Source organism: Phascolarctos cinereus, unplaced genomic scaffold (genome assembly GCF_003287225.1).
Source record: "Phascolarctos cinereus isolate Bilbo 61053 unplaced genomic scaffold, phaCin_HiC Scaffold_726;HRSCAF=1367, whole genome shotgun sequence".
NCBI lineage: Eukaryota > Metazoa > Chordata > Mammalia > Diprotodontia > Phascolarctidae > Phascolarctos > Phascolarctos cinereus.
In genome coordinates this window covers 126,899,846-126,924,794 of record NW_027556098.1, presented here as the reverse complement: position 1 = coordinate 126,924,794, position 24,949 = coordinate 126,899,846, and the positions used below count along the sequence as shown (strand labels likewise).

The 24,949-nt window shown below is 39.7% G+C and overlaps 1 protein-coding gene across 2 annotated transcripts in view; it reads right to left on the bottom strand.

Annotated features, from left to right (window-relative positions):
• Positions 1-24,949, bottom strand: part of MRAS (muscle RAS oncogene homolog) — a 118,312-nt gene that overhangs the window by 23,008 nt on the left and 70,355 nt on the right. For both annotated transcript variants that reach the window (XM_020986118.2, XM_078146780.1), the window contains one exon: positions 11,537-11,690. In XM_020986118.2, the coding sequence (XP_020841777.1) occupies positions 11,537-11,690 (154 nt within the window). The remainder of the gene's footprint in view (positions 1-11,536; positions 11,691-24,949) is intronic.

Genomic DNA, 24,949 nt, shown 5'->3' with positions numbered 1-24,949 from the left:
TTGGAGTCAGAGGCCTTGACTTCCAATACCAACTCCGCCATTTACTACTGTGTGAACATGGATAAGCTATTTAACTTGTCTCCATTTATTCACTTGTAAAATGAAGGACTAGATGACTTCGAAGATCCCTTCTATTTTGAAATCTATGATCCTATGATCAGTTAGGGGCTATTCCATTGCACTCTTTCCTGGTCAGACTAGATCTGTACTATTTTCTTTAGTTTTGAGCACCAAATCTTAAGAAGGAAACCGAGAAGTTGGAAAGTGTCTAGAGGCCAGTGATCTCAAGAGTGATGGAACTTGAGATCATCCCATGTGAAGAACCATTGAAGGAACTGAAGATGTTTTACTTGAGAAGAGGAGATGGGAAAGGGAACATGATAGCAGTCTTCAGGTATTTGAAGTGCTTTCAGGTATAGGAAAATAGGCTAGATTTGTTCTGTTTAGCCCCAGAAGGAAGTACGAGAAGCAATGAGTTGAATTTGCCAGCAGAGAGATTTTTGGCTAGACGAATTTTTGTAAGGATAAATTTCCTAACAATTAGATGCAAATATATACATGTTACATACATGCAGTGTGTATGCACACAAACATATACATACATGTGTGCATATGCCAATACATCTTGGGAGATTGATGGCAACTCAGTGGTGAATCTGAGATCACGGATCTGGATGTTCCCTAAATCATCCCTAGCAGCTAAGTGCCAAAAAGGGAGTAGGTTGCCTGAGAAGGTAGTGGGTTTCCCCTCATACTAGATCTTCAAGCAGAGGCCAGGTGAGACTTGTCAGGTATGTTGTGGAGCTCATTCTCAGGAACATTAGGACCAGATGGCGCCCAAGATCCTGTCCAATTTTGAGATTCTGTGATTCGCCTCTTAGTTTAAATGGAAGCAAGAAAGCACTTTCATCTTAAGGCTTATCTCTTAAAACAATGAGGTTTTAAGAAATAACCAGCAGATTTTTTAGGGGCAGCTGGGTGGTGCAGTGGATATAGCACTGGGCTTGGAATTAGGAAGATTTATCTTCATGAGTTCAAATCCAGCCTCAGATACTTACTGGCTATGTGACCCTGGGCAAATCACTTACCCTGGTTGCCTCAGTTCCTCATCTGTAAAATGAGCTGGAGAAGGAAGTGGCAAATCACTCTTTGCCAAGAAAACTCCAGATGGGGTCATGAAGAATTAGACATGAGTAAACAACAACAAAAGCAGGTTTTAGAGGCTTGTATAAGGGCCTGGTCCTTGTAACCTGATTCTGAAAAATTGACTTGCATTAAAATTATAGAGCTAGAAAGGAGCTAAGAGAGCTTCTAGACCAAAGTCTTCATTTTACAGAAATGAGTTCTATTGTCTGGAAGGTTAATTCTTTATTGATCTTGGTGACGAATCCCAAGTGAAGCCAGATGCTCACCGAAGCCCTGGCCAAAACCATTTTATTACCTGAGCCAAATGAAGAGGGAATTAGCATGAGGGAAACAACTGCTGGGGTTTGATTCTCAGGGGTTCCTTTCATCTTTACTACATGCTTTGGATGATCAGCAAACATATAGAGCCTGATCTAGTTTTTCTGAGATTCACTAAGCACACTTCTTTGGGAATATCTATGATTTTCCTTTGATGTGCCAGAAGGAGTAAAAACTACTGCAGCGAGTTCCTTTTCTTGCTTCCTCCTCCCTCAATTCTCATTGTTAAAGCACTATTGTCCATGGAATAGAAAGGAATGCTCCCATGGAAACACCCTATTTTTACTGCCATTAAAAAAATATTATGTCAAAACATGTGTCTGGGATGAGAATGTTTTCGGCTCCACCTTCCAGTGAGGGCTGGAGAAGAAGCCTGTGATGTTGCCCTAAAGGGTAGGAATGGTGTGCCTGTAACATACAATGAGAGACTTCCAATGGGCCCGCCAGTACCAGAAGACTGATACTCATCTGCAGGGGATGGTTTAGGTAACGTCTAGAACCAGGATCTCAGATTTACCACTGAATTGCCATCAGTCTCCCAAGGTATATGTGGTATATTTATATATATATAAGTATATATTTGTGTGCACATAATGTATATAAACATGAATATATCTGCATATAAAATGTACATGTGTAAATGGTTATGATATACACAGGCATGTATGTGTATGTCAATGTTTAACAGGGATATGGACTTAAACTGTGGTTTCACCGATATAGAAAACTCAGAGATGAGGAAACTCCCTCTACCAATGTAGGCTGGAACCTTCTGTGTACCCTACAGTCTTAGAGCATTGAGAGGTTAAGGGACTTGCTTAAAATCGCATAATCAGTATGTATTAAAGGTGGCACTCGAATCCAGATCTTCCTGGCTCTGAGGCCAGCTCTCTTTTTACTGCTTTATGCTGTCTCTCACATATATATTCATGAATGTATTCATATATATGTATATATATGTATATGCATTTATTATACATATGTATAAATACACATTTATACTAATGAATATAGACATACATAGGTGTATGCTATAATTGGTTTGGGGCAGCTAGGTGGAGCAGTGGGTAAGAGCGCCTGGCCTGGAGTCAGGAAGACCTGAGTTCATTGCCTGCCTCAGACTCTTACTAGCTGTGTGACTCTGGGCAAGTCACTTAACCCTGTTTGCCTCAGTTTCCTTACCTGTAAAATGAGCTGGAGAAGAAAATGGTAAACCACTCCAGTATTTTTGCCAAGAAAACCCCAAATGGGGTCACAAAGAGTTTGACATGACTAAAATGACTGAACAACAACAACGACAACGACAACAACAACTTGGTTCAGTAGAATGTATCATTGACATGTCTTTGAGAGGAGATATTTTCATAGAAGTAGCACCAATAGGTGAGTGCTACTCACTTAAACATACAATTTGAGTTTCAGACCACTGATTCAGGTAACCTAGTAAAGTTCGTTCCAGGCTAAGTTCAAGAGCAAGATACCCCAAAGAGCAGAGAGTGAGTGACACATACTTCTTGGTTTTAAAGGGACATTTAGTAGTTCAGAAAGTTTAATTGTCTACTTCTTGAATGAAGTGAATGAAGCAGTGTTATGCAGCTAGGTGGTTCAGTGGACAAAGTGTGGGGCCTAGAGTCAGGAAGATTCATCTTTCTCAGTTCAAATCCAGCCTCAGAAACTTCCTAGTTGTGTGACGGTGGGCAAGTCACTTAATTGCTATGAGAAGGAAATGGCAAACCACTTCAGTTTCTTTGCCAGGAAAGCTCCATGGACAGAGGTCCACAGGGCCATGACTGAGCAGTATGTACAGTGAAGTAAGCTCTAGATTGGAGTCAGAGGCCTTGAATTCTGATCTAGCCAATATTATTTCCTAAGTGAGAGATCTTAGTCAAGTTCTCTTTCCTCTCTTTGCCTCAGTTTCCTCAACTGCAAAATAAGGGAGCTAGCCTAAATCACCTCTAAGGTCCTTTCCAATTCTAAACCTACAATTCCAGGAGTCTGATAACCTGAATTCATGAAACTAAAGGAGCTTAGAATTTTGTGAATGCATCATTATTTTTAATCCATATCCCTACAGTAACAATAGGAGTTTAACTTTACACTCCCAGGCAAACTTTATCAGCTATACTATCCCCTCCCCCTAGCCTCTAGCTTCAGAAACATGCTTGCCTTCTGTCCTCCCAAAGTTCTTTCTTCTGTATCGTGTTAAAAAGCTAAGCATCATCACTGGAAGTGGTGGGGGAGAATCTGAACATTACCATTAGTAGACCTTAGAGGATGGGGAGGAGGGCAAACAGCTATTTTGGAAAGGCTTTCATTTCAACCCACTTTTTTCTACCAAGCGAAAATGGCTCATACTGCTCCTTCTTACCCTCCCTCGCCACCCACCATCCTCTTGCTCTTTTCTTTATTCCTTTCTCTGTCTTAAGCTTTTCTAACTTTCTTAAGCATTCTCCCCAATCCTTCCCCTCCTCCAACTCTCTCCTCTCCTCTCCCTTTCTCTCTCTCCCCGTCCCCTCTCCCCGTCCCTCCCCACTGCCCATCTCTTTAATGAAAGTTGTCTCTTTTCCTATCCACCCTCTTGTAGAAAAGAGTGAGTATGATCATCAACTTGGATCCAAAGATAAATGGATGGAAGGAAAAACAAGGAGAGCAATATGCTATTTTTAGAACAGAAACACATAGATTCAATAACAGAATTACAGAAATTCAGGTACGTAGGAAGGGACTGCAGTGGCCATCCAATCCAACCCATAACTGGAAAATAACTCCATCTACAATATTCCAACTGGTGGCTTCTCGTGTCCAAAAATAAACTATTGGTCAAATGAAAAGTAAAATAAGGCTAAATAAAGTATTAAAAAACTGAAGGGTTTTGATCTGGCTGGAGAGGGCTCAGGCTTGAGAAGCAAGTTCTATCTTGAGGTATAAGAGGTGGTAAAAATAGAAAAGCAGGCTTATTTGGCTGTCAAATCTCATCTGTGAATTTTTTGAGATTTTTTTTATTGTCCTAACGTGTCACCAACTCAAGTACATGTAGCCTGAAGTAAGCCCCTCCTCTGGGCCTCAGTCTGTTCATCTCTGAAAATGAAGGAGTTGGACCAAATGATCTCTAAGGTCCCTTCCAGCTCTCACCCTGTTCTGTAAGTATTTTCAGGAAGTTTTGCCTCAAAATAGTCAAAAACGGCATCTTTGAAGTACTCTCTATTACCTACTATTAAAAAAAAATCCACCAAAGCACTTTGATTTCAGATTCTCCAGCTCTTCTGCTTCCAACTTGTCTACATGAGTTCTCCTTTGGCCTGGAACAGGACATGGAGGCACCCAGGTGACTCTCCATTTCTTCCCACACCATTTCCAAAGGTATTATTTAAAGGTATTAGAAGCCTTCCTAAACAGTGGAGCAAAAGGTGAAATTCTTTTATATAGACTCCTAATTCTCTCATGGAGTCTAATGACTCCCGTTATAAATTTACAGATGTGTTCTCAAGAAAAAATGTTGGCATTAAAATGATCTTTTTAAAAAAATACTTCTCAGTGATTCCATTGCCCTTAAATACAGATAAACACTGACCACACCAGGTTCCAAGGATGTACCAGGATTCAGTGGAATTCACAGCATTCAATTGGAAGAGCTCCATGACAATGCTTTCCCAGATAGGATTCAGGCTGTATTTAATTATCAAATATTCACTGTAGAGTATAAAGGAGTGCTTTTTATTTTTATTTTCAAAAGTAAAAGCCAAACCAACAAGTATTTGAATGCTAAGTATATACCCAGATACTAATCTTATTAATATTTAAAGACATTTCTCAAATGACTAGTGATTTTGCAATTGTGTGGAGCTCCCCAGTGAAGAAACTGTCTCTACCAATTAAGATCATCAACTTGACTCTCAGAAACCTGTCCGGAAACATTGAGAGGTTAAGTGACTTGCCCAAGGTCACATAGCCAGCATATGCCAGAGACAGAATTAGGACTAGTGTCCTTCTAACTAAGCATCCAGTTCTCTAATTACCATCCTTTGTTGCCTCTCAATTACATAGTAATGTTAGACTAACATTTCTATGACATTAGCACTTTACAGTTTGTTGTTGTTATTCAGTCATTTTCCATTCCTGTCTGACTCTTCGTGACCCCATTTGGGGTTTTCTTAGAAAAGATACTGGAGTGGTTTGCCATTTTCTTCTCCAGCTCATTTTACAGATGAGGAAACTGAGGCAAACAGGGTTAAGTGACTTGCCTAGGGTCACCCAGGTAGTAAGTGTCTGAGGTTGGATTTGGACTCAGGTCTTCCTGACTCCAGGCCCAGCACTCTATTCATTGCACCACCTAGTTGCTGTTCATATATTTATTCCTATTAAATTTCATCTTACTCAAGATAGCCATCATTGTAACCTATTAAATTCTTTTTGGATCCTGAGTCTGTCATCCCACATGTTAGCTACATCAGTCTTCCTTGCGTCATCTGAAATATCATTCAGAGTTAGACAGGGTCATACAATCTAGATCTAGTGCTGGAGGGGTACTCAGAGGCCATCAAGTCTAGACCAATCCCCTCATTTTACAGTTGGGGAAACTGAGGCCAGGGGAGTTAAGTGACTTGTCCAAGGTCAGACAGGTAGTGAAATTTGACCTCTGGTCCTATGACCTCTCTCCATTGTACAAAGAGGACTCCTTACCTTCACTGCTACACCTTACTGGCAACGTTACAGAAAAACTGCACACCATGCAAGTTTGCTCTGCACCTGCTAATCATTAACTCAGTTCTTGTGGAGATTTGTGGTTTCCTATTTTGGCCAGGATTACACATTATCTCATTTTCCATTTATCATGGGATCATTGATCTAGAGTCGATTCTATCTCAGGTCACCCGACTCCAAGTGCAGGACTCTTTCCACAACATAGCGTTTTTCCTTGATGGGGAGGTGGAGAAGGGAAAGGAAAGTCGGGACTTGACTAATTAGGGTTTCACTAGATTATTTTTTGTTTGTTTTACCTAGTCAGCCAGCTGGAATTCTGAATGAATGCCTCATCAACTGACAAATTAAAATTAAAGGTAAGAATAAAAAGGTATTTACTAGCTCATTACCTGCTAATCCATAGTTCCAATCAAATGTCAAAAGCAAAGGTGCAGACAAATGAGGTTATAGGTGAAAGAACACTGGCCTAGGAAAAACTGTAAGGCATGAATTCTTTCCCTAGTCTTGACACTAGTCTTGTCACTGTGGGCAATTTACTTCCCATCTATTCCCAAATTTCTGCATATGTAAAATGGTCTGGATCACATGATCTCTAAGGTTCTCCTGTCAGGGCCTATGTAGGCTAAGTTGTAGGACCTGTCTTAGTGTCAAAGTCAAAACCTGAAAGTAATCAAAAGTAATTAGGGTAAAAATGAACTGTGCGATGACCTACTCCCCTCTTTACCCATTATGGCATGGGAGGAAGAGCATTTTAGGATCACAGAATGATAAATTTAGAACTGGAAGGTACCTCAGAGACCATGTAGTTTAGAGGTATCAAACCAATCATAGCCCAAACCAGAGACAGTTGTTTTTCAGCCATATCCAATTCTTTGTGACCCCGTTTGGGGTTTTCTTTGCAAAGATTCTGGAGTGGCATGTTATTTCCTTCTCCAGCTCATTTTACAGATGAGAAAACTGAGGCAAACAGTGTTAAGTGAAACAAAAACAAACAAACAAAAAAACCCCAGGGTTAAGTGACTTGCCCAGGTCACTTAACTCTAGAGGCAGGATTTAAATCCAGGTCTTCCTGACTCCAGGCCCTGTGCTCTATCCACTGTGTCACTTAGTTGCCTCTAAAATGTAATTAGGAAATGTTTAACAAAATAGATAAACATACAATACTACATAAATTATGTTAACATATGGCTCTCTTAGTCAATATGGGGCCTGAAATGGTCCATTTCTATTGGAGTTGGACACCACTGGTCTAGTCCAACCACACTAGTTTTCTAGAAAATGGTACTGATGCCCTGCAGAATTAAATAACTTGCCCAGGATTACATAAGACGTAAATTGCTGAGCTAGGTTTTGAACCCAAGGTCTTCTGACTAAAAAACAGGTATCTTGATATAGCCCTCTTAGGTAAGTTGTCAGAGGTACTCTAGAACAAGGATCCACAGAGAGGCAGTTATCTAACTGTGGGCTATTCCCAGAAAAAGCCAACCACAGCCTGAAAAATGACACTGAGGGGAAGGGCAGGCAACTGAAGACCTCTGTTCTATATTTTTTTAAATTTTGTTCCTCTTTTCTTTTCAAGGTTCCCTCTCTTGGATGTCTTTTCTTGTTCTTTGGCATTTTCTTTGGTCTACTTCTTCACTTCGTTCTAAGAGGAAACAAAGAGTGTTGGCAAAAGACTATGCCTTGTTAAGGAGCTAGTTCTGCCACATTATAGCAATGTGTGTGGTTCCCACTGAGAGTGATGGATACCTGGCTGAGAGGAAATCAAATACTCCTAAAATGATGAGTCAAAATTGTTTAGCTAGAGAATGGGGTCATACCACTTGGCATACAGTCCCCAAACACTCACCTTTGTCCTAATTCAGGAAAGAGACTTCTCTCTAAGTGTATGTGTATGTATATGTGTATATGTATCTGTATGTGTTAGTGTGTTATGTGTATATGAACTGGAGAGTGTTTGAGTGTGTTAGTGTGCATGAGTGTGAGTATAAGAGTATGTTAGTGTGTATATGAATGTTATAGTGTATGTGTGAGTGTGAGAATGTATGTGTGTGACAGTATGTTAGTATGTATGTGTATGAGTGTGTATTAGTGTATATGTGTGCATGGGAGTGTGTGTGTATGTGTTAGTGTGTTATAGATGTGTGAAAGTGAAGGTGTGTTATTATGTATGTGAGTGTGAGAATGTATGTTAGTGTGTATGTGTGTGACAGTGTGTTAGAGTATAAGTGTATGAGAGAGAGAGACAGTGTCTGTGTGTGTGTGTGTGTGTGTGTGTGTATTTGTTTTGGAAGAGAGGAGGTGGGGAGCATCAATGAGGAACTAGGAATATGTTAAAATTGGCCCTAACTCCACTAGTATTGGACATAATTTGTTGCATTTCCTTAGATTTGTCTTTGTATGTTTTCTAATTGTGTTACCAATTTCATGGAAATATTTAAAATTTTTTTTTCTGAAAAGGTATTGTTGAAATCCTGAAATGTAAAGAGACCTCCAGATTAGTTTCATTATACCAGAATTTCATTGTATCAAATATTGCTCAAAACCAATGGAGCATTGATTGGGGCTTGGAAATGTCTTCATTGAAGTGAGAATTCAAAACTTTTTTTTTGGTGAGTCAACTGAGGTCAAGTGACTTGCCCAGAGTCACACAGCTAGTGAGTATTATATGTCTGAGGATGGATTTGAATTCAGGTCCCCCTGACTCCAGGGCTGGTGCTGTATCTACTTTGCCACCTAGTTGCCCCAGAATTCAAAACTTTTAAGAGTACACCGTGAACTGGTTCATGACCTATTCTCTGAATATAATTTAACAGCTTAGGGCCTATTTACACCTAGGAATTTTTTTTCTTCTGATATTTTCAGGTTTAGGGGGATCATTCATAGGAAAATCAGCAAAGGAAAGCTATCTCTTAAGGACCTGGGTACTTTTCCTATCTTGGGTTCCTAAGAGATTTTACCTAAAGACAGCTAGATAAAAAGCTTTCTTTTGATGCCAAAAGGGAATTGTAGGGAACTCTCTTCTACAGTAAGAATCAAATCCATAGCTCCTGGTAGCCATTAATCTTCTCTGCGGATGAAGTTAGCATTGTAAATAATAGCCTCCAAAAGAAAGGATGGGTAAACACTTGCTTAGAGAGTGTGCGAACACTTCCTTTGTCTCCTTCCTGTTCTTTCAGGCAGAGATATCTTCTTTGCATGAGGTGATATTTAATGGGGAGTGACTTCTTTGACCCTCAAAACTATGTATGCCTTATTCATTTCCAGCTGTCTACAGTTCAGCACATTAAGTAGATCTATGGGCCACTTAGAGTTTGGCCTTCCTCTCTGGGTATATGGATGAATGGGGATGTTAAATTTGTATTCTTGAACTGATGCACACAGTTACATTTTAATGGTGAGGGGTGGGTGGGAACCAATGCGGGTGGGAGACAGGTGAAAGAATGGGAAATGTGGTAGTAATAAGTCCTAGGTTTAAAGGTGTAGTATGAGTCTACAGGGTTCAGGATGAGGTTGAGGACCAGACAAACTTTAACTATTTCACAATTTTTGCCTAGGGCTGGCCTTGTCCTGTATTAAAAGTGAGCCTTATCACACAAAGAACAGATAATAAAATATACTCCCCTCCTTTTGGTAGAAATATGGGGAACCATGAGGACAGAATACCACATTCACAATTAGTTTATAAATGGTTCAACCTTAACTGATACGGCAAAGAAGACAGATACACTGACAATCTCAGTGTTTTGTTTGTTAGGAGGAGGAGTTCATTTTTTGGGGGGGAAGGGTATATGCAGAAATTGCTGTGGAATGAGAACAAAAGTCATCAATAAAACTTTTTTTAAGAAGAAAAATAATTACCATAGCAGAAAATAATTTAATCTCATTTCTGCTGCTTCTTTTTAAAAAGCATTTTATTGATGAAACTGAATACTGTGCAATTATAATGACAAGCCTGGTCCAAGAGCAAAATTGAGAAAATGTATCTTCCTTCCCTCATTGCAGAAGTGAGAGTGTGGAATATTGCATATACTTTCAGATAGAGCTGATGCATTGATTAGGTTTGCTGAATTGCTTTTTTCTTTTTAGTGGGCTTTTTTATAACTTTATTGGGTAGGAGAAGGCAAGAATATATTAAAAAATGATTTAGATCTACCCCACTCATACCTCAATGAGTACAACTTTTCTTGAAACAGAGAAATATAGATGGGAAAACAAATCAACATGTTGGCCATATTTGATAGTATATTTGATAATACGTGGCTTCTTCCATACCTAAAAGTCTACCAGGCTTTATCCTCAGTACTATGAAGCCACTTTCATTTCCTTACTTCTTCAATGTAGAGCAAAATACACTTAGGCAATATTTACTTCCCTCAATAACAAATGCTTTCAGTTTCAATTTGATACTGGCTACACTGAGCTCTGGCAGAAGAAAGTCTAAGTCTCTTCATCCCCGGGGATCCATTTCAGAGCCTAGGAGAATGTGTTCTTGTCTCCCCATGCTAAAGGAATGATGTCCTTAATGCTGAGTCTACTTTGGAGACAACTAGGTGGGGCAGTGGCTATAGCACTGAGCTTGGAGTCAAGAAGACTGAGTTCAAGTCCAATTTCGGATATTTACTCAGATATGTGACCCTGGGCAAATCTCTGGACCCTATTTAATCTCTGTGTACCTCAGTTTCCTCAAGTGTAAAATGTGGATGATAATAGCACCTACCTTCCAGAGTCGTTGTGATGATCAAATGGGACAACAATTGTAAGGTGCTTAGCACAACGCCTGGCTTAATGAATGCACGCTTCCTTCCTTTGTTCTTCTCAAACAGTCAGATGGATCTGTTTTGTGGATAGTCCATCCAACAGTATAGATCGTAGTCCCTCTGCACCTGCCCGTACTGTGCAAATCATACCCGTGCCCTCCTCTAAGCTGGCCACAAGGGCTCCACCTAAAGAGCTAGAGGCCCTTTTTGTTGCTGTTGTTCAGGAATGTTGACTCTTTGTGACCCCCCCATTTGGGGTTTTCTTGGCAGATACTAGCGTGTTTTGCCATTTCCTTCTCCTGCACATTTTACAGATAAGGAAACTGAGGCAAACAGGATTAAGTGACTTGTAGAGAGTCACACAAGCTAGTAAGTGTCTGAGGCCAGATTTGAATTCACAAACATGAGTCTTCTGTTTCTAGGCCCAGCACTCTATTCACTGCCTCACCCAGCTTCCCCACAGGGCCTTTTTCCATTTCTCCTAATATTGAGAGGATCCCAGTAGAGCCCTTGGGTTGTTTCATCCCTTCAATCTAGCCCAATAGATTAATTAATACATGACTTGTTCCCTCCCTACCCCCACCAATAACCCAAGGTTGGTCATGACTCACCTGTCTTTGACTCTGAGGATGAGCTGGTGAAACCGGTCTACATGCTCGAAGCTGGCTTTATCTGTGACAGAGAAAACGATGAGAAAGCCATCTCCTGTCCTCATGTATTGTTCCCTCATTGCACTGAATTCCTCTTGCCCAGCAGTATCCAAAACTGGGAAACAAAAACACAGGGAGGGAAGAAGTCACTGTTAGCTCATGCTGCAATTACTATAAACCTCAAAACCAAACAAAAAAAGGACCAGACATATTTTCTGGGACCATAACAAAATGTATTACCATGCACCAAAAATAATGCCACCTTTCAAAAACGAAGGTGTTGTGACTGACCCAACAGGCCTTGAGTCCATGTTATATGACAATTGCTAGGAGGGACGTGGGGACATTTAACCCTGAAAAGGTCAGGGGCGAATCTGACCACTTTCTTCAAGTAGTTTGTGGAGCTATCATGAAGAATCAAGCCTGATTGTGTTTATCCCTAGAGGGCTGAATTAAGAGCTCCTTTGGGGCATCAATTAGGGTAGCCTGCTGCCGAGATCCCTTTTAAAGCTTCAATTCTGCAATACAATGTTGTACTGAAGTACCCACAGTCTCTTACCTAGTCCCTTCCTCTCTATTCCTTACCAGAGATGATGCTGACCTGGAAGATGACTAGGGGTAAGGTGAGGAAGGGATACAGACCTTAGCCATGAATAAGAAGGGTTTTTGTTAGTCAAGATGAAGCTGATACTGAGGGAATCAGACTCTAGACCTTGGCCTTGTCTGCAACACGTTTCCATCTAGTGTGCTAACTGACCCAAGTAATGCTGGATAGAAACAGCCCTTATAATTACATAATAAGCATTGATCTTCCAATAGGGATCAATGCATTGCCCTGTGAACTTCACCAAAAGGCAGCTCAGTAAGGAGGTTCAATTCTAAAACTCACTTTGATTCTAATGGCCTGAGCCACTGAATAAGCAATCAGAAAGCATTTGTAACTCTACTATTTGAAAGAAAACTGCACTAACAAGGTCTCTGGTCCTCTAGGAATTTGCAATAACAGAGAAACCTAACAAATAGAAAAGATTTATTTATAGGTTACAATTTAAGCATATTAATAGGGGCAGTAAGCAGGGAGAATTGAAGAGTTTTTATGACTCCTCCCTCATTAACGTTCCTTCCCTCTTCAAATTGCCTTGTGATTTATTTATAAATTATAAACTCCTTGAGGTTGAGGACTGATTGATTTTTGCTTCTGAATCCACAGCATATAGCATTTCCTTTTTTTTTTTTTAAAGGCAATTAGGGTCAAGTGACTTACTCAGGTTGACACAGCTAGTAAGTGTCAAGTGTCTGAGATCGAATTTGAACTCAGGTCCTCCTGACTCCAGGGCTGGTGCTCTATCCACTGCTCCACCTAACTGACCCTAGCATTTCCTCGTATATGGTATTTATTTGGTCTGCAGAGACCTGATGAGGAAGCCCCACCTACTAAGTCGGACTAGCAACCACCCTACAATTTATAGTCTACTAGCGTTGTTTGGGGGAACTGGCCATTTGCCCAGTACTACCCAGATTATGTGAGACAGAACTTGAACCCAGGACATCCAGACTCTGAATCTGGTTCTCCATCTACTCTGCCATGCTGTGATTCACACAGGCTGCTACTATGCAATTAATCAATGCTTGGTTTTTGACACAGAGATACTGAAGAAAGGATCAGTTCTTGGCCCTGAGGGAAAATTATTTTTAACCACAAGAAACTCCCAGCTTTGGGAGTTTCCCCAACAGAGTTTCCTGAAAGAAAAATGGAAAAGCAAATAAGGATAAGTGGTAATTTTATGAGGCACAACTACTAGAGTTGCAGGGTTGGGTTTGTTGTTGTTATTTGTTTGGTAAAAAATTGTGAATGCTCTTATCAGGTAATATTGTGAAATTATACAAATTTGTGTTGGTGTCATCTCCATTCTAGACCATAAGGTCCTTGAGGACAAAGACCAGGTTTAAACTTACCTGTTTCCTTTCTAAGTCTATGTATTTAATTTTTTGGCATTAAAACTGTTATTCTAGGGGCAGCTAGGTGGCACAGTAGATAGAGGTCCAGCCCTGGAGTCAGGAGGACCTGAGTTCAAATCTGACCTCAGAGACTTGATACTTACTAGCTGTATGACCCTGGGCAAGTCACTTAACCCCAATTGCCTAAAAAACAAACAACCCCCCCCCAAATTGTTATTCTGCGGAGTCCATTGGTTTCACCAGACTGCCAAGGAGGTTTATCACACAAAAAGAAAAGGTTAAAAACCCCTGCTATAGATATTATTCCTAGGGCCTTTTTTTTTTGTGACTATAGAGAGAGAAGAAGAGAGAAAGGAAGGGAGGGAGAGTGCAAAAAGGGAATGATTTTCAAAATTTAAGATAAAAACCAACTTTGTTAGGGTAGTAGTAGTAGCTAGCTTTAAGAGTTACAAAAAAAATCTGTGTATATGTTATCTTATTTGATCTTCACAACAACCCTGTGGGATAGGTGCTATTATTATCCCCATTTTACAGATGAGGAAACTAACTTGCTCAGGGTTATAGAGATCAGATACTTGTCCGAGGTAGGATTTGAACTCAGGCCCTCCTGACTCCAGATCTAGCACTCACTCCACTGTGTCACTTAGCTACTTCATGGTATTAAACGGAGAAGAGTGGATTGGTTGACAAAGACCAGAATGAAGAAGCTATTAGCTCTTGTTAAACTCTCATTCCTATAGCTTTGGTCCCGGGAGACATAGAGCAAATTAGATATTTCATGATATCAATATTTGGTGTAGTTTAGTTTGCCAGTCTATGAATACCTCTGGGTCTAGTTCAAGTCTGTGGGTGCCCACAGAGATGTTATATACTGATAGATACTGCCCACAAACATATGGAAGTACTTCCCATTCTTTCCTCTCTCCAGTCTCCTTTGTCTCAGTTAACCCCAGCTAGAAGCTTCCTGAGTATAGGCCACAGAGCCAACTATTTCTTCAGAGATGTAGTTCCTTAGCTAATTAGAATGTACTGTTTATCTCTGATCTGTTCCAGGCTTTCCTTTCAGGAGGGTATGCTTCATATCAAGGCCGCCAGTAAAAAAAATAAAATGAACTCTGGGACAGTTAATGCATATTGCTGATTTATTGCCTTTGTTCAATATTGTGTTTTTGTTCAGTTCTTTCAGTTGTGTCTGACTCTTTCTGCCCCCATGTGGGGTTTTCTTGGCAAAGACACTGGGATGGTTTGCCATTTTCTTCTCCAGCTCATTTTACAGATGAGGAAACTGAGGCAAACAGGGTTAAGTGACTTGCTTAGGGTCACCCAGCTAGTTATGGTCTGAGGCCAGATTTGAACTCAGGTCTTCCTGACTGCAGGCCTGGTGCTCTATCCACTGCATCAAAGTCCTATACCCACTGATAGTTAAGATATTAATCCTCTACTAATGTTCCCTGTGTGTTTAGGAGATGTATGTCTATGTTTTTATGTTATATTAACACAAGGGTACCAGAAAACTTGTGCATTCGATTGTTGTACTATTATTGCTCTTTGAAAAATAGTGGCAAAGAGGAAATGTGGCAGAACTGGAAGAAGGCAGATGAGGTCAGGATTTTCAAAAATGGGAATAACATTCCTCGGTTACTGAGATTATAAATTAGTGAGCTTGACTTTGCTTCCTGGAAAAAGGCTTCAATATATTTTTAAAGAAATGGTATATTGAAGGTGTCATGAGATTCCCAAGGTCATCAGCATACCTGAGATTTGAACCCAGGTCTTCTTCAAACCCAGATCTCTTGCCATTATACTGTTCATTATAACGTCCTACTTTTGCATCGCACTTGATAGTTTCCAAAATCTCTCTGGGTCCTCCAAATTATGCTGCCCCTCCTGGATCACTGCCTTGTCATAGCAGAGGGGCTTACGTGGCTCAATGAAAGTATCAACTATACCATGCAGGGTTACCCAAGATGGACAGTAGTGGAGAGTTCTGACAAAAGATGATCTGCTGGAGAAGGAAGTAGCAAACCACTCCAGTATCTTTGCCAAGAAAATCGCATGAAGAGTCAGACATGACTGCCTGAACAACTAACGAATTATGCTATTACCTTTAAGACTCTGAAATAATGGGACTTTAGAGGATCATGGAATTTTAGAGCAGAAAAGATCTTTCATATATTCATATAATGGAATTTGTTCATTGTACATCTGGGGAAATTGGGGCACAGAATTACCTCATAGTCACAAAGCTAATTGGAGCTATAGTAATCCTGACCCTGGGTCTAGTTCTCTTTCCAGTAATCCACTATAATAAGACCACTGCGTGTCACTGATGATACAGAAGACTACAAAGGAAAAATGTATTTGCCAGGTAATGAAACCAAAAGAAAAACCTAAAAATAAAACCTCTGTGATGTGAATCTCACCTGTCTTAACAAATAAGCAAAATATCTAAAATTAAGTGTGCTTTTGCTATTAGGTCTAGTTCTTATCCCAAATGTTCCATTAGCCTTTTGACTTCTTTCATTTTATGGTGAGCAATTAATTATAGTTTTAAATACGCCCTATAAAAATTGTAGCAATTTCGTAACTTAGGCTGTTTAATTATAATGGTTGTCAAGGCCACATCCCTACTGGAACATTGTGTATAATAAATACAAAAGGGTCATTTTTAAAGTTAGTTTGGGAAGAAAAAGATCAAAGAAGGAATAAGACAGCTTATAGCAAACTTGATGGATGATAATGGATGACAAACAGAAGGCAAAACTATTTGGCTCTTGTTATGCTTCTGTATTTTCTACCAACAAAGATGATCAAGGGACTGAGAAAGCTTGGACAAAAATGGTTAATAGGGAATTGGGACCCCAAATTGGGATCCCAAGTGAGAACAGTAAGAAATCACCTAGATTTCCTGATGGCATCAAGTCACCAGACACAGAGGAACTTGCACCCTGAGGACTGAAAGAGCGTTAGGATGTGTTTGTCACTGCTCTTTGATAAATCTCAAAGAATGGGAGAGGGGCTAAAAAACCAGAGATTAGCAAATGTTGTTTAGTATTTTCAAAAAGGAAATAAGATGCTTTATTTAAACCGTAGGTCAGTGAATTTGACTTTGAATCCTGGCAAAATTCTAAAGTATGGTATTAAAGGGACAGTTTGTGAGCATTTAGAGAGGGAAACAATGATCATATGAGTCAGTATAGATGCATCCTAACATGTCATGCCCTGACAATGAGGCATGCTCCCTGCCCTGTCACTCCACCTTGGTAGAGAGGTGTGGGTGACACACATTTTCAAACATGATCAATGTTTGAATTTGTTTCGCTTGTCTATACTTATTTGTCATGGGGAGAGGGAGCTTCTTTTGGAGAGTGGGAGAGAATTGTGGAGGGAAGTGAGTAGATAGTAATAATGAAGCTTAAAAAAAGAGTACAAAGAAAAGCACATCAATGATACAAAAAGTACATAGAAAAGAGTAGAAGGACATTCAGAAGGGGACACAGACAAGCAGGACAATTTAGGTACTGGTAGGTTAAGTTTAATATATACTTAAAAACTGTAAGTAAGAAAAGTTCAGTTTCATATACAACCCTTTCTCTTTTTTTGTTCTTTGTATATATAAATATTTATGTTTGTTGATTTTTTTAAAGTCCATGATAAAAATGAAATTTTAAAAGGTTATATTTCTTTTTAAGATAGCTTGTAGATCAAAGGAATACCAATCACATAGTATACCTGGATTCTAGCAAGGGATCTGACAAAGTCTCTTCTGACATTCTTGTGAAAGAGACCAAAAAATGTGGGCTAGCTGACAGGTAGATATGGAGCTGGTTGAATTACAACAATTATAACAAGTAGTGACTAATAGGTAAATGTAAACCTGAGAGAGATCTCTAACGGAATGCCGCATGGTTTTGTCTTTGGCCCTGTTTCATTCAACATTTTTATCAAATGACTTGGGTGATGAAAGAGGTGACATGCCAATCAAATGCATAGGAGGCATTAAATTAGAAGAATTAATATACCAGATGAATCAGGATCCTGATAAGGTAGAATGATGGGCCAAACCTAATAAGACAATTAAACATTTTTAAATAAGATTAAATTTAAAAAATAAATGCAAATTCTGGTACATTGAATCACAAAAATCATTTGCACAGCACAGGATGACAGAGATGTAGTTCATGTGGAAAAGGCATGGAGGTTTCAATGGACTGCAAGTCAATATCCCAGTAAAAAATGTGATTTAGCAGCCAAAACATTTTAGGTTACATTAACCTCTTTGCTGTGTTCTGCCTTTGCAGTACTGTATTCATTTCTGGTTACAAAGTGGAATGTTTCCAGAGGTCAGTGACCAGGATAATTGAGCAGACTCAAATGAAGGAACTGGGGATGTTTTGCTGCCGTTCAGTCATATCTGACTCTTAGTGAGCCCATTTGGAGTTTTCATGACAAAGATACTAGAGTGGTTTGCCATTTCCTTCTTCAGCTCATTTTACAGATGAGGAAATGGAGACAAACAGAACTAAGTGACTTGCCCAGGGTCACACAGCTAGCAGGTGTCTGAGGCCAGATCTGAACTCAGGAAGATAGTCTTCTTGAACTCCAAGCCAGGCTATATCCACTGTGCCACTTGGCTGTTTAGCTTAGAGAAAAGACTTGGCTGGGGATGTAATAACTGCCTTTAGGTGTCTGAAGAGCTATCTTCTGGAAGGGTTTAGACTTAGGAGCACAGGATATAAAGCTGGAAAAGATCCTCGAGACCATCTAATTCAATTTATTTTGTTGGGCCCAGGGAGCAAAGATAGGAGCAATGGGTAGAAACTGCTGAGAGGAGATTTCTATTTGATTTGAAGAAAAGTTTCTGGCTAAAAGTGGAATCACCTGCCTTGTAAGGTAGTTGGTTCTGCTCTACTAGAAATCTGCTAAGGGGCAGCTAGGTGGCGCAGTAGATAGAGCTCTGGCCTTGGAGTCAGGAGGATCTGAGTTCAAATACGACCTTAGACACATGATAATTACTAGCTGTGTGACCCTGGGCAAATCACTTAACCCTGATAGCCTCACCAAAAAGGAAAAAAAAATCCTCTAATGGAGGCTGGATGACCATTTGTCAAGGGTGTTATGCAAGTGTTTCTCCTTTGGTATGGGTTGGACTAGGTGACCTCTTAGGATCCTTCAGAGTCAGAGAATCTATGATTCTACATTGTAAAACAGAATAAAAAATGTTTTATACAACTCCAGCTGATACAAATATGGCACAAAAAGAATCGGGGTTGGGTTTTGGAAAGGCTACCTTCCTTCCTTCTAGGGAGGATGGGGAACTTTTTTTTTTTCAATCGAGTTTGACTGAGCAAGAGAGAAAAGTAAATCAATGAAAAGTAAACCAATGAAAACTGAAGTGCGATTTTTCTTTTGAAACAAATATAAAACTTTCTGTTCATACTTTTTAAATTTAGAGGGAGAACATAAAATAAATAATAAAAAATTCATTTTATATTATGTCCAACTAAGGGGGGAGGGAAGGAGACAGAGACAGAGAGATACACAGAGACAGAGAGATAGAGACAGAGACACACACAGACAGAAATAGAGACAGATTAAAAAGGTAGAAGTAAATAAGGAAAATATGAAAAGAAGGCAAAAGAAAAGAAGGTGAAAAGACAGATAAGTATGAGAGAATGGGGGAGAAAGGAAGAAGGGAAGAAGAAGGAAAGGAAAGGAAGTAGAAAATGAGGCAATGAGGAAGAGAATAAATAAAATCCCCTTTTTTCTTCTGCCTTTCAACCTTGAGAACTAGCTAAAATCTCCTACCTCTGTGGCCTAGGCTCAGCATCTCCCTTGAAAACTCTCACTTCCAGCAGATGTATTCACAATGTCTTTTACTGAGTAGGTTGGTATCATACAAGGTTAGTACGTATCTTCCTTCAACTTCCAGGACAACAAACAAATAAAGCATCTATATCTAGCCTCCATATTTCCCTCCCGTCCCAGAAGAAAAGATTTCTATCTTTCCCAGTAAAGCTAACTTCTTTCCCTCTACTCTAGACCTTACCACCTCCTCTGAGATCTCAGTTCTACAGTCACTCCCTCTCCCTTCTTCCCCCCCCCACCATTTTCTCTAGCTTCTTGGGTCTTTCTAGGAATTCTGTTCTTTCAAATGTGCATAGATTTGGCCCAAACCATACAAAGTCTTCTTTTAAGAAGAGAATTACTTATCCTGCTTCCTCTCTTTGGTAGAGAAAGAAGTTGCAAGGCTACAACATCCTCCGAATTCTGTCCCAGTGTGGCTATGCTAGTTTGTCTCTTTTCATTGACAGCACTGTATCCTGACAGAATATAAGCTCTTTGAGGGCAGGGACTGTTTTGTTTTGAACCTTACTATCCTTGGTATCTAGCAGAATGCCTGGCACATAATATGCACTTAACATAGGAACATTGGTTGACTATTAATGACTAACAAATCCTAACCTTCTCTTAGTGAAATTCATTCAGTAGTTCTCATTTGTTTTCTACTGACTAGCTCTAAATATTGATTTATTGTGGTTAATGTAATTCATAAAATGTCTATCCTACCAGTGATTGTCTGACTAGGTATTCTGTATTGGAGTTCATCTAGTATTTGGGAGCTAGGATCTTTTCCCTTCTGTACCTGAGAGAATCAAGTACAAACCAGTGTATCCTGGATTCCAGTTCTCTGCCTACTCAGAGGTTTTGCTTTCTGGTCTTGGGTTTCCCTGTACTAGTCCAGCTTTCGTTATTTCCTGTTCTTTGGTGATGTCAGAGTAAGTTCTTTTCTTTTGGAAATATCTCACCCCGTATGCCCACTTGCTTCTGCCCCTCCCTTGCCCTCTAAAACCTAATCACTATTTATGCTTAATCTAATGAAATTCATTGATTTTTGAATTTTAATCAATAATTGTGACATTCAGGCCTCTTTCACATGCCAGATGCTCTGTATGCCAGCAGTGTTATTTTTTGTTTTGTTTTAGTAATGTGGCAATTTAACCACAAATCTGGAATTATTGCTCTTAACCTCAAAGCCAAAATGGAATTTTAACATGGAGTTTAACAAGGCTAAAATACCTATAGGGTATAAGTCATTCTTTAGAGAAAGATACTCATTCATTCAGTAAGTATTTATTTAGTGTGAGCAAAACCCAGTATGGTATTTTGACAGACATAAAAATGTCCATATTCAGGAAACAGACAAATTCAATGTAGGAGCTCCTAGGGTGTCCCCACGGGTCAGGGTTACTGTGAGGAAGGCACTTTGTAAACTCTAAAGTATTATATGAACTGTGAGCTATTACTGTTATTATCACCACCTATGAATATGCAAAGATGTCAAAGTAGATAAAGTGTTGGCCTTTGTGTCAGGAAAATCTGGGTTCAAGACTTTCCTCTGATGAATACTGACTGCATGACCTTGTCAAAGTCACCTAACTTCTCAGGGTCCCAAGCAAGTCTCTAAATTTATAAATTCCACACAAGTTGCTAAACTCTAGTGATGGTGGGGGTCTGTATACTGGGTGTTACCTAGGGCTGGAAATCAAAACTGAGCAGCGCTTTTTTTTCAGAGACAGGAACTAGGCCAAGCTATCTAGAACTGAAGGCTTCTGTAGGAGAACTATAGAGGGAGATAGAGCTAGATTGGAAAAGATTTTAAGGAGTTTACATTTGGTATCTTCAAGATTCAGCAGTGCAGCAGGCCTTTTCCTGTTCTGGGCCCCTCCCATCTTCCCCTGCATGCTCCCTCCTCTCCTTCCAGATGCTACAGTCTTACTCCTCCATCAGGAGTGTTCTGGATCCGGTCAAATTGCCTGGTCAATGTTCATCGTGAATATTTACACCTCAAAAATGAGCAAATTTGACAAACCAGGCTCGTAGAGTTCAATTGATTGTTTTCTTGATTGTTAAGACTTAAGAAAGTGATGGGGAAAATGTTTCCAGCACTGTTTTCCAGCTGTTCAGTATAAATATTCAGTATGAATATTTTTATGCACATTGTTTCCTCCATTTGAATGTAAGTTCTTTGAGGGCAGAGACTGGTTTTGATTTGTATTTGTATACCCAATGCTCAAGTATAGGGCCTGGAACAAAATAGAGAATGCTTATTGACTGGTTAATTGATTCTATAGGCAGGGAGTAGTTCTGCTATTTTTGGTAGGATTGCTAAAGAAAATATCCTTCAGCAAATACTAGGCTCAAAGCAGTGTGGCTAATAGAGAGTATGGGGTTACCAGGCATGTTACTAATGTGGCATATCAGTAAAGGACTCTACCCCTCATGGGATGATCCCCTAAAATGCCCAGACCATGGAAACAGTGTTGTAGAATAGTAAGTGAAGGGGATGGAGACTGAGGAAACCTGTGTTGTAGTCTGTGCTCAGGTGTTTACTGACTTTCAATAAATCACTTCACCTTTTAGCTTCCATTTTCTCCTCAAGGAAAAGCAAAGCTTCCCTTCCATCACAGAATTGTAGTAAGGATGAAACAAAATGGCGCCTGTGAAATTTCTTTGTTCACTGCAATGTGCTATTAAATGTTAGGCATCATCACTATAAAGACTGTTAGAAGGGCGAAACCAGGATCATACTAGACCATAGGCCTTCTCTTCCTAATGACTTGCTCTATGTCCTTGCCCGTGCCAAAGTGAATATTTTAATACACCTCTCCAAGCTTCAAAACTTCATGTGTGAGGCTGGGTGTTGATGTCAGTCACTGGCAAAATGGAAACAGGAGCCTGGAAATGTGCTTTTTTCTGTTGGAGTCAAAATGATGTCGGCACAGAACCAATTTTTCAATTTAAATCTGTTTCAGGAACATTGCTGGCAAAAAGAGGGAGGTTAGCCCTGCCAACATTAATGCAACAAATATCTGGGCTCCGGGATGAGTTCCACAGTGGGGAGGGTGCTGAGTGGGGCTCGCTGCCAATATAAACCATCCATTTCACAGCACCGGCAAAGTCCTTCAGGAGACAGACACATACACTCACTCTCTCTCCCCTTTTTTCTTCCCTTAAAGTCTGGCATCATAAGAACACCTCTCCTCTTCTAGGGTGACTAATGTTTTCTCAATCTTAAATCCTCCTACTCTTCCTATATCAGGCATGGAAAAAAAAAATAATTCTTTTTTACAGTCCCAGGGGGAAGAGAGATTATGTTCATCAAAAAGCTCATTTTACCGTTAGACTTAACTTTAGCCACCAAACTTTTTTTTTTGCCAGAGCAGCTGACAAGAAACAAAGGACTCTTAATTTTCTTTTCTCTTTCCCTTCAAGACAGCACTGAAAACATCCAAAAGAAAGGTAGAAAGAAAAGGAAGGAAGGAAAAGGCTTGAGCTTCGGGGTTTTAGTCCTATCTGCCACGAACTGGCTGTGTGACCTTGCACAAATCACTTTGCTTTTCTGAGCCTATTTCCTCATCTGTTAAAGTAAAGTGGTTTTAGACAAGTTGAATCCCACTGTCCCTTCCACTTCTAAGATCTTTTGGCACTATAATCTATAAACTAGGCACTCACTTTTTGTATAACCAAGCACTATGCTCAATTTGAATGAATAAAGGTACAATGCACTGACTCTACCTAAAATTATGCTCTACTTCCTGTCTGGGTTTGCCAGGAAGAAAGAACACCCTTCTCTTGTAGGAAAAAGAGGGTAATGGTACTAACAGGTCTCCTGGAAAAGATAGCCCCAGGAGAGGTTAAGATTCTTTTCTATTGTTGGAGGTTATATTTCAAAGACCAGTGGCAAGAAACTAAGTACATGCCTTCCTTATGCACTGAGAACACCAATTTTCCATTACTTATTATAATGAATAATGTGAAATTCAACATGATTAGTAATCCAAGAAGTATTTGAATGTGGATCTGTGATATGCTTTGGTCCAGTCTTTATATTTTAGTATGGGTGTGCCTGATATTTTGCACACAAAACTGGATTCTCATTAGGAAGATACTGTATGATGGATGCAGCAGTCCTAGGTTTCTCTAACCTTTCTAGTTTCTTTATCCTATCTTACTTTTCTTTAATCTATAGTAGAGGGCAGGGTAGAAGGAGGGAAGCATATTTTTCCATCCTGTAGCAAAGCACTAGCCTAATCATAATTCTCTTCTCTCAAACATTCTCTGAAATCAGGGACATTGCTGAATTTGGATTCCAGTAGGCTTCCCCCTTAAGAGTCCAGGCAAAGTAAACAGAATATAGAAATGACAAGTAATTATGCTGAGTAGATGCTATTAAAACAAAGAGTGTTCGGGAAGTCAGGTAACTAAGCCAAAAAACCCTACTAATATATTTATCTGAAAGCAAGAAAAACTCAACAGAATGCTGGTGGCCAATCCAATCTGCTAAAGCATTCCCCAACATTGCCAAGAGGCCTTTAGTCATGATACATAAAGGATCACCACCTTCCAGATCCTGAGCATTGACACAGAAAGGGAAGAGAGTGGGGTGTCTCAATATATTTTCATAAAGAAGGAGATGCCAGGCTGTCTGTCCTTTTGAGAATAATTTGTTAACCATTTTATCTATGAAAATTTGGGAAGACAACCTTGCTGCTGTTTCAGATGGCTAATATGGTGGATAGGTCCTTTTTATTTGTGAATAAGGGCCCTGAGAGTGTGAAAAGAGTGGGAGCAGAGGTCAGAACTATTTGTCCCCATGTGTCCTTGTGGGCCAGGATATGAAACCTAAAGAGATAACTAAGTAGCCTAGTATTGTCCAGATGCATTTGGCTAGGACCTCAGCAGCTAATGGAATCTCATGGGACAATTCACTTAGAATTGGGGCATTGATCCACCTCCAGAGAGAGAACTGATGGAACGCTGAGTGCACATTGAAGTATAATTTTAAAATTTTTCTTATTTTTCTTGCTTTTTTTTTGTAACATGGCTAATATGGAAATATGTTCTATATGATTTCACATGTATAATTGATATCATATTGCTTGCCTTTTCAATGGGTAGGGGAGGAATGGTAGGGAGGAAGAGAATTTGAAACTCAAAAATTGTTTTTAAAAAATCTTAAAAATGAATAAATAATCGATTAAAAATTTGGGCCTTGCCTGGATGAATAAAACCTGAAGCAGTTTGTCCTTCATTTTTTGAAGAGGTTCAGTAACATCATGGGTGATGACTTGTGAGTGAATTGGATTTAAGTGAGGCAGAGTTGTGCAAAATCAGCTTTATTCTCTCTTCCTGAGTCACTGAAGTCCAGTGACAAGACCAAAGCCAAGAGGACTGGAGCCTAGGATGCAGTGGATGGCCTTGCTGTCTTCACTGCCCAACTAAACTCTAAGCGCTCCACCTGCCTGTTTTATTAATCTTCATGGCTGTTGGAACAAATTACTTAAAATAGGAAGAAGTGTGTTCAAAAACTTTTGTATGGGTGTGAGTCAGGGAACAATGAAGTCTTGAAAG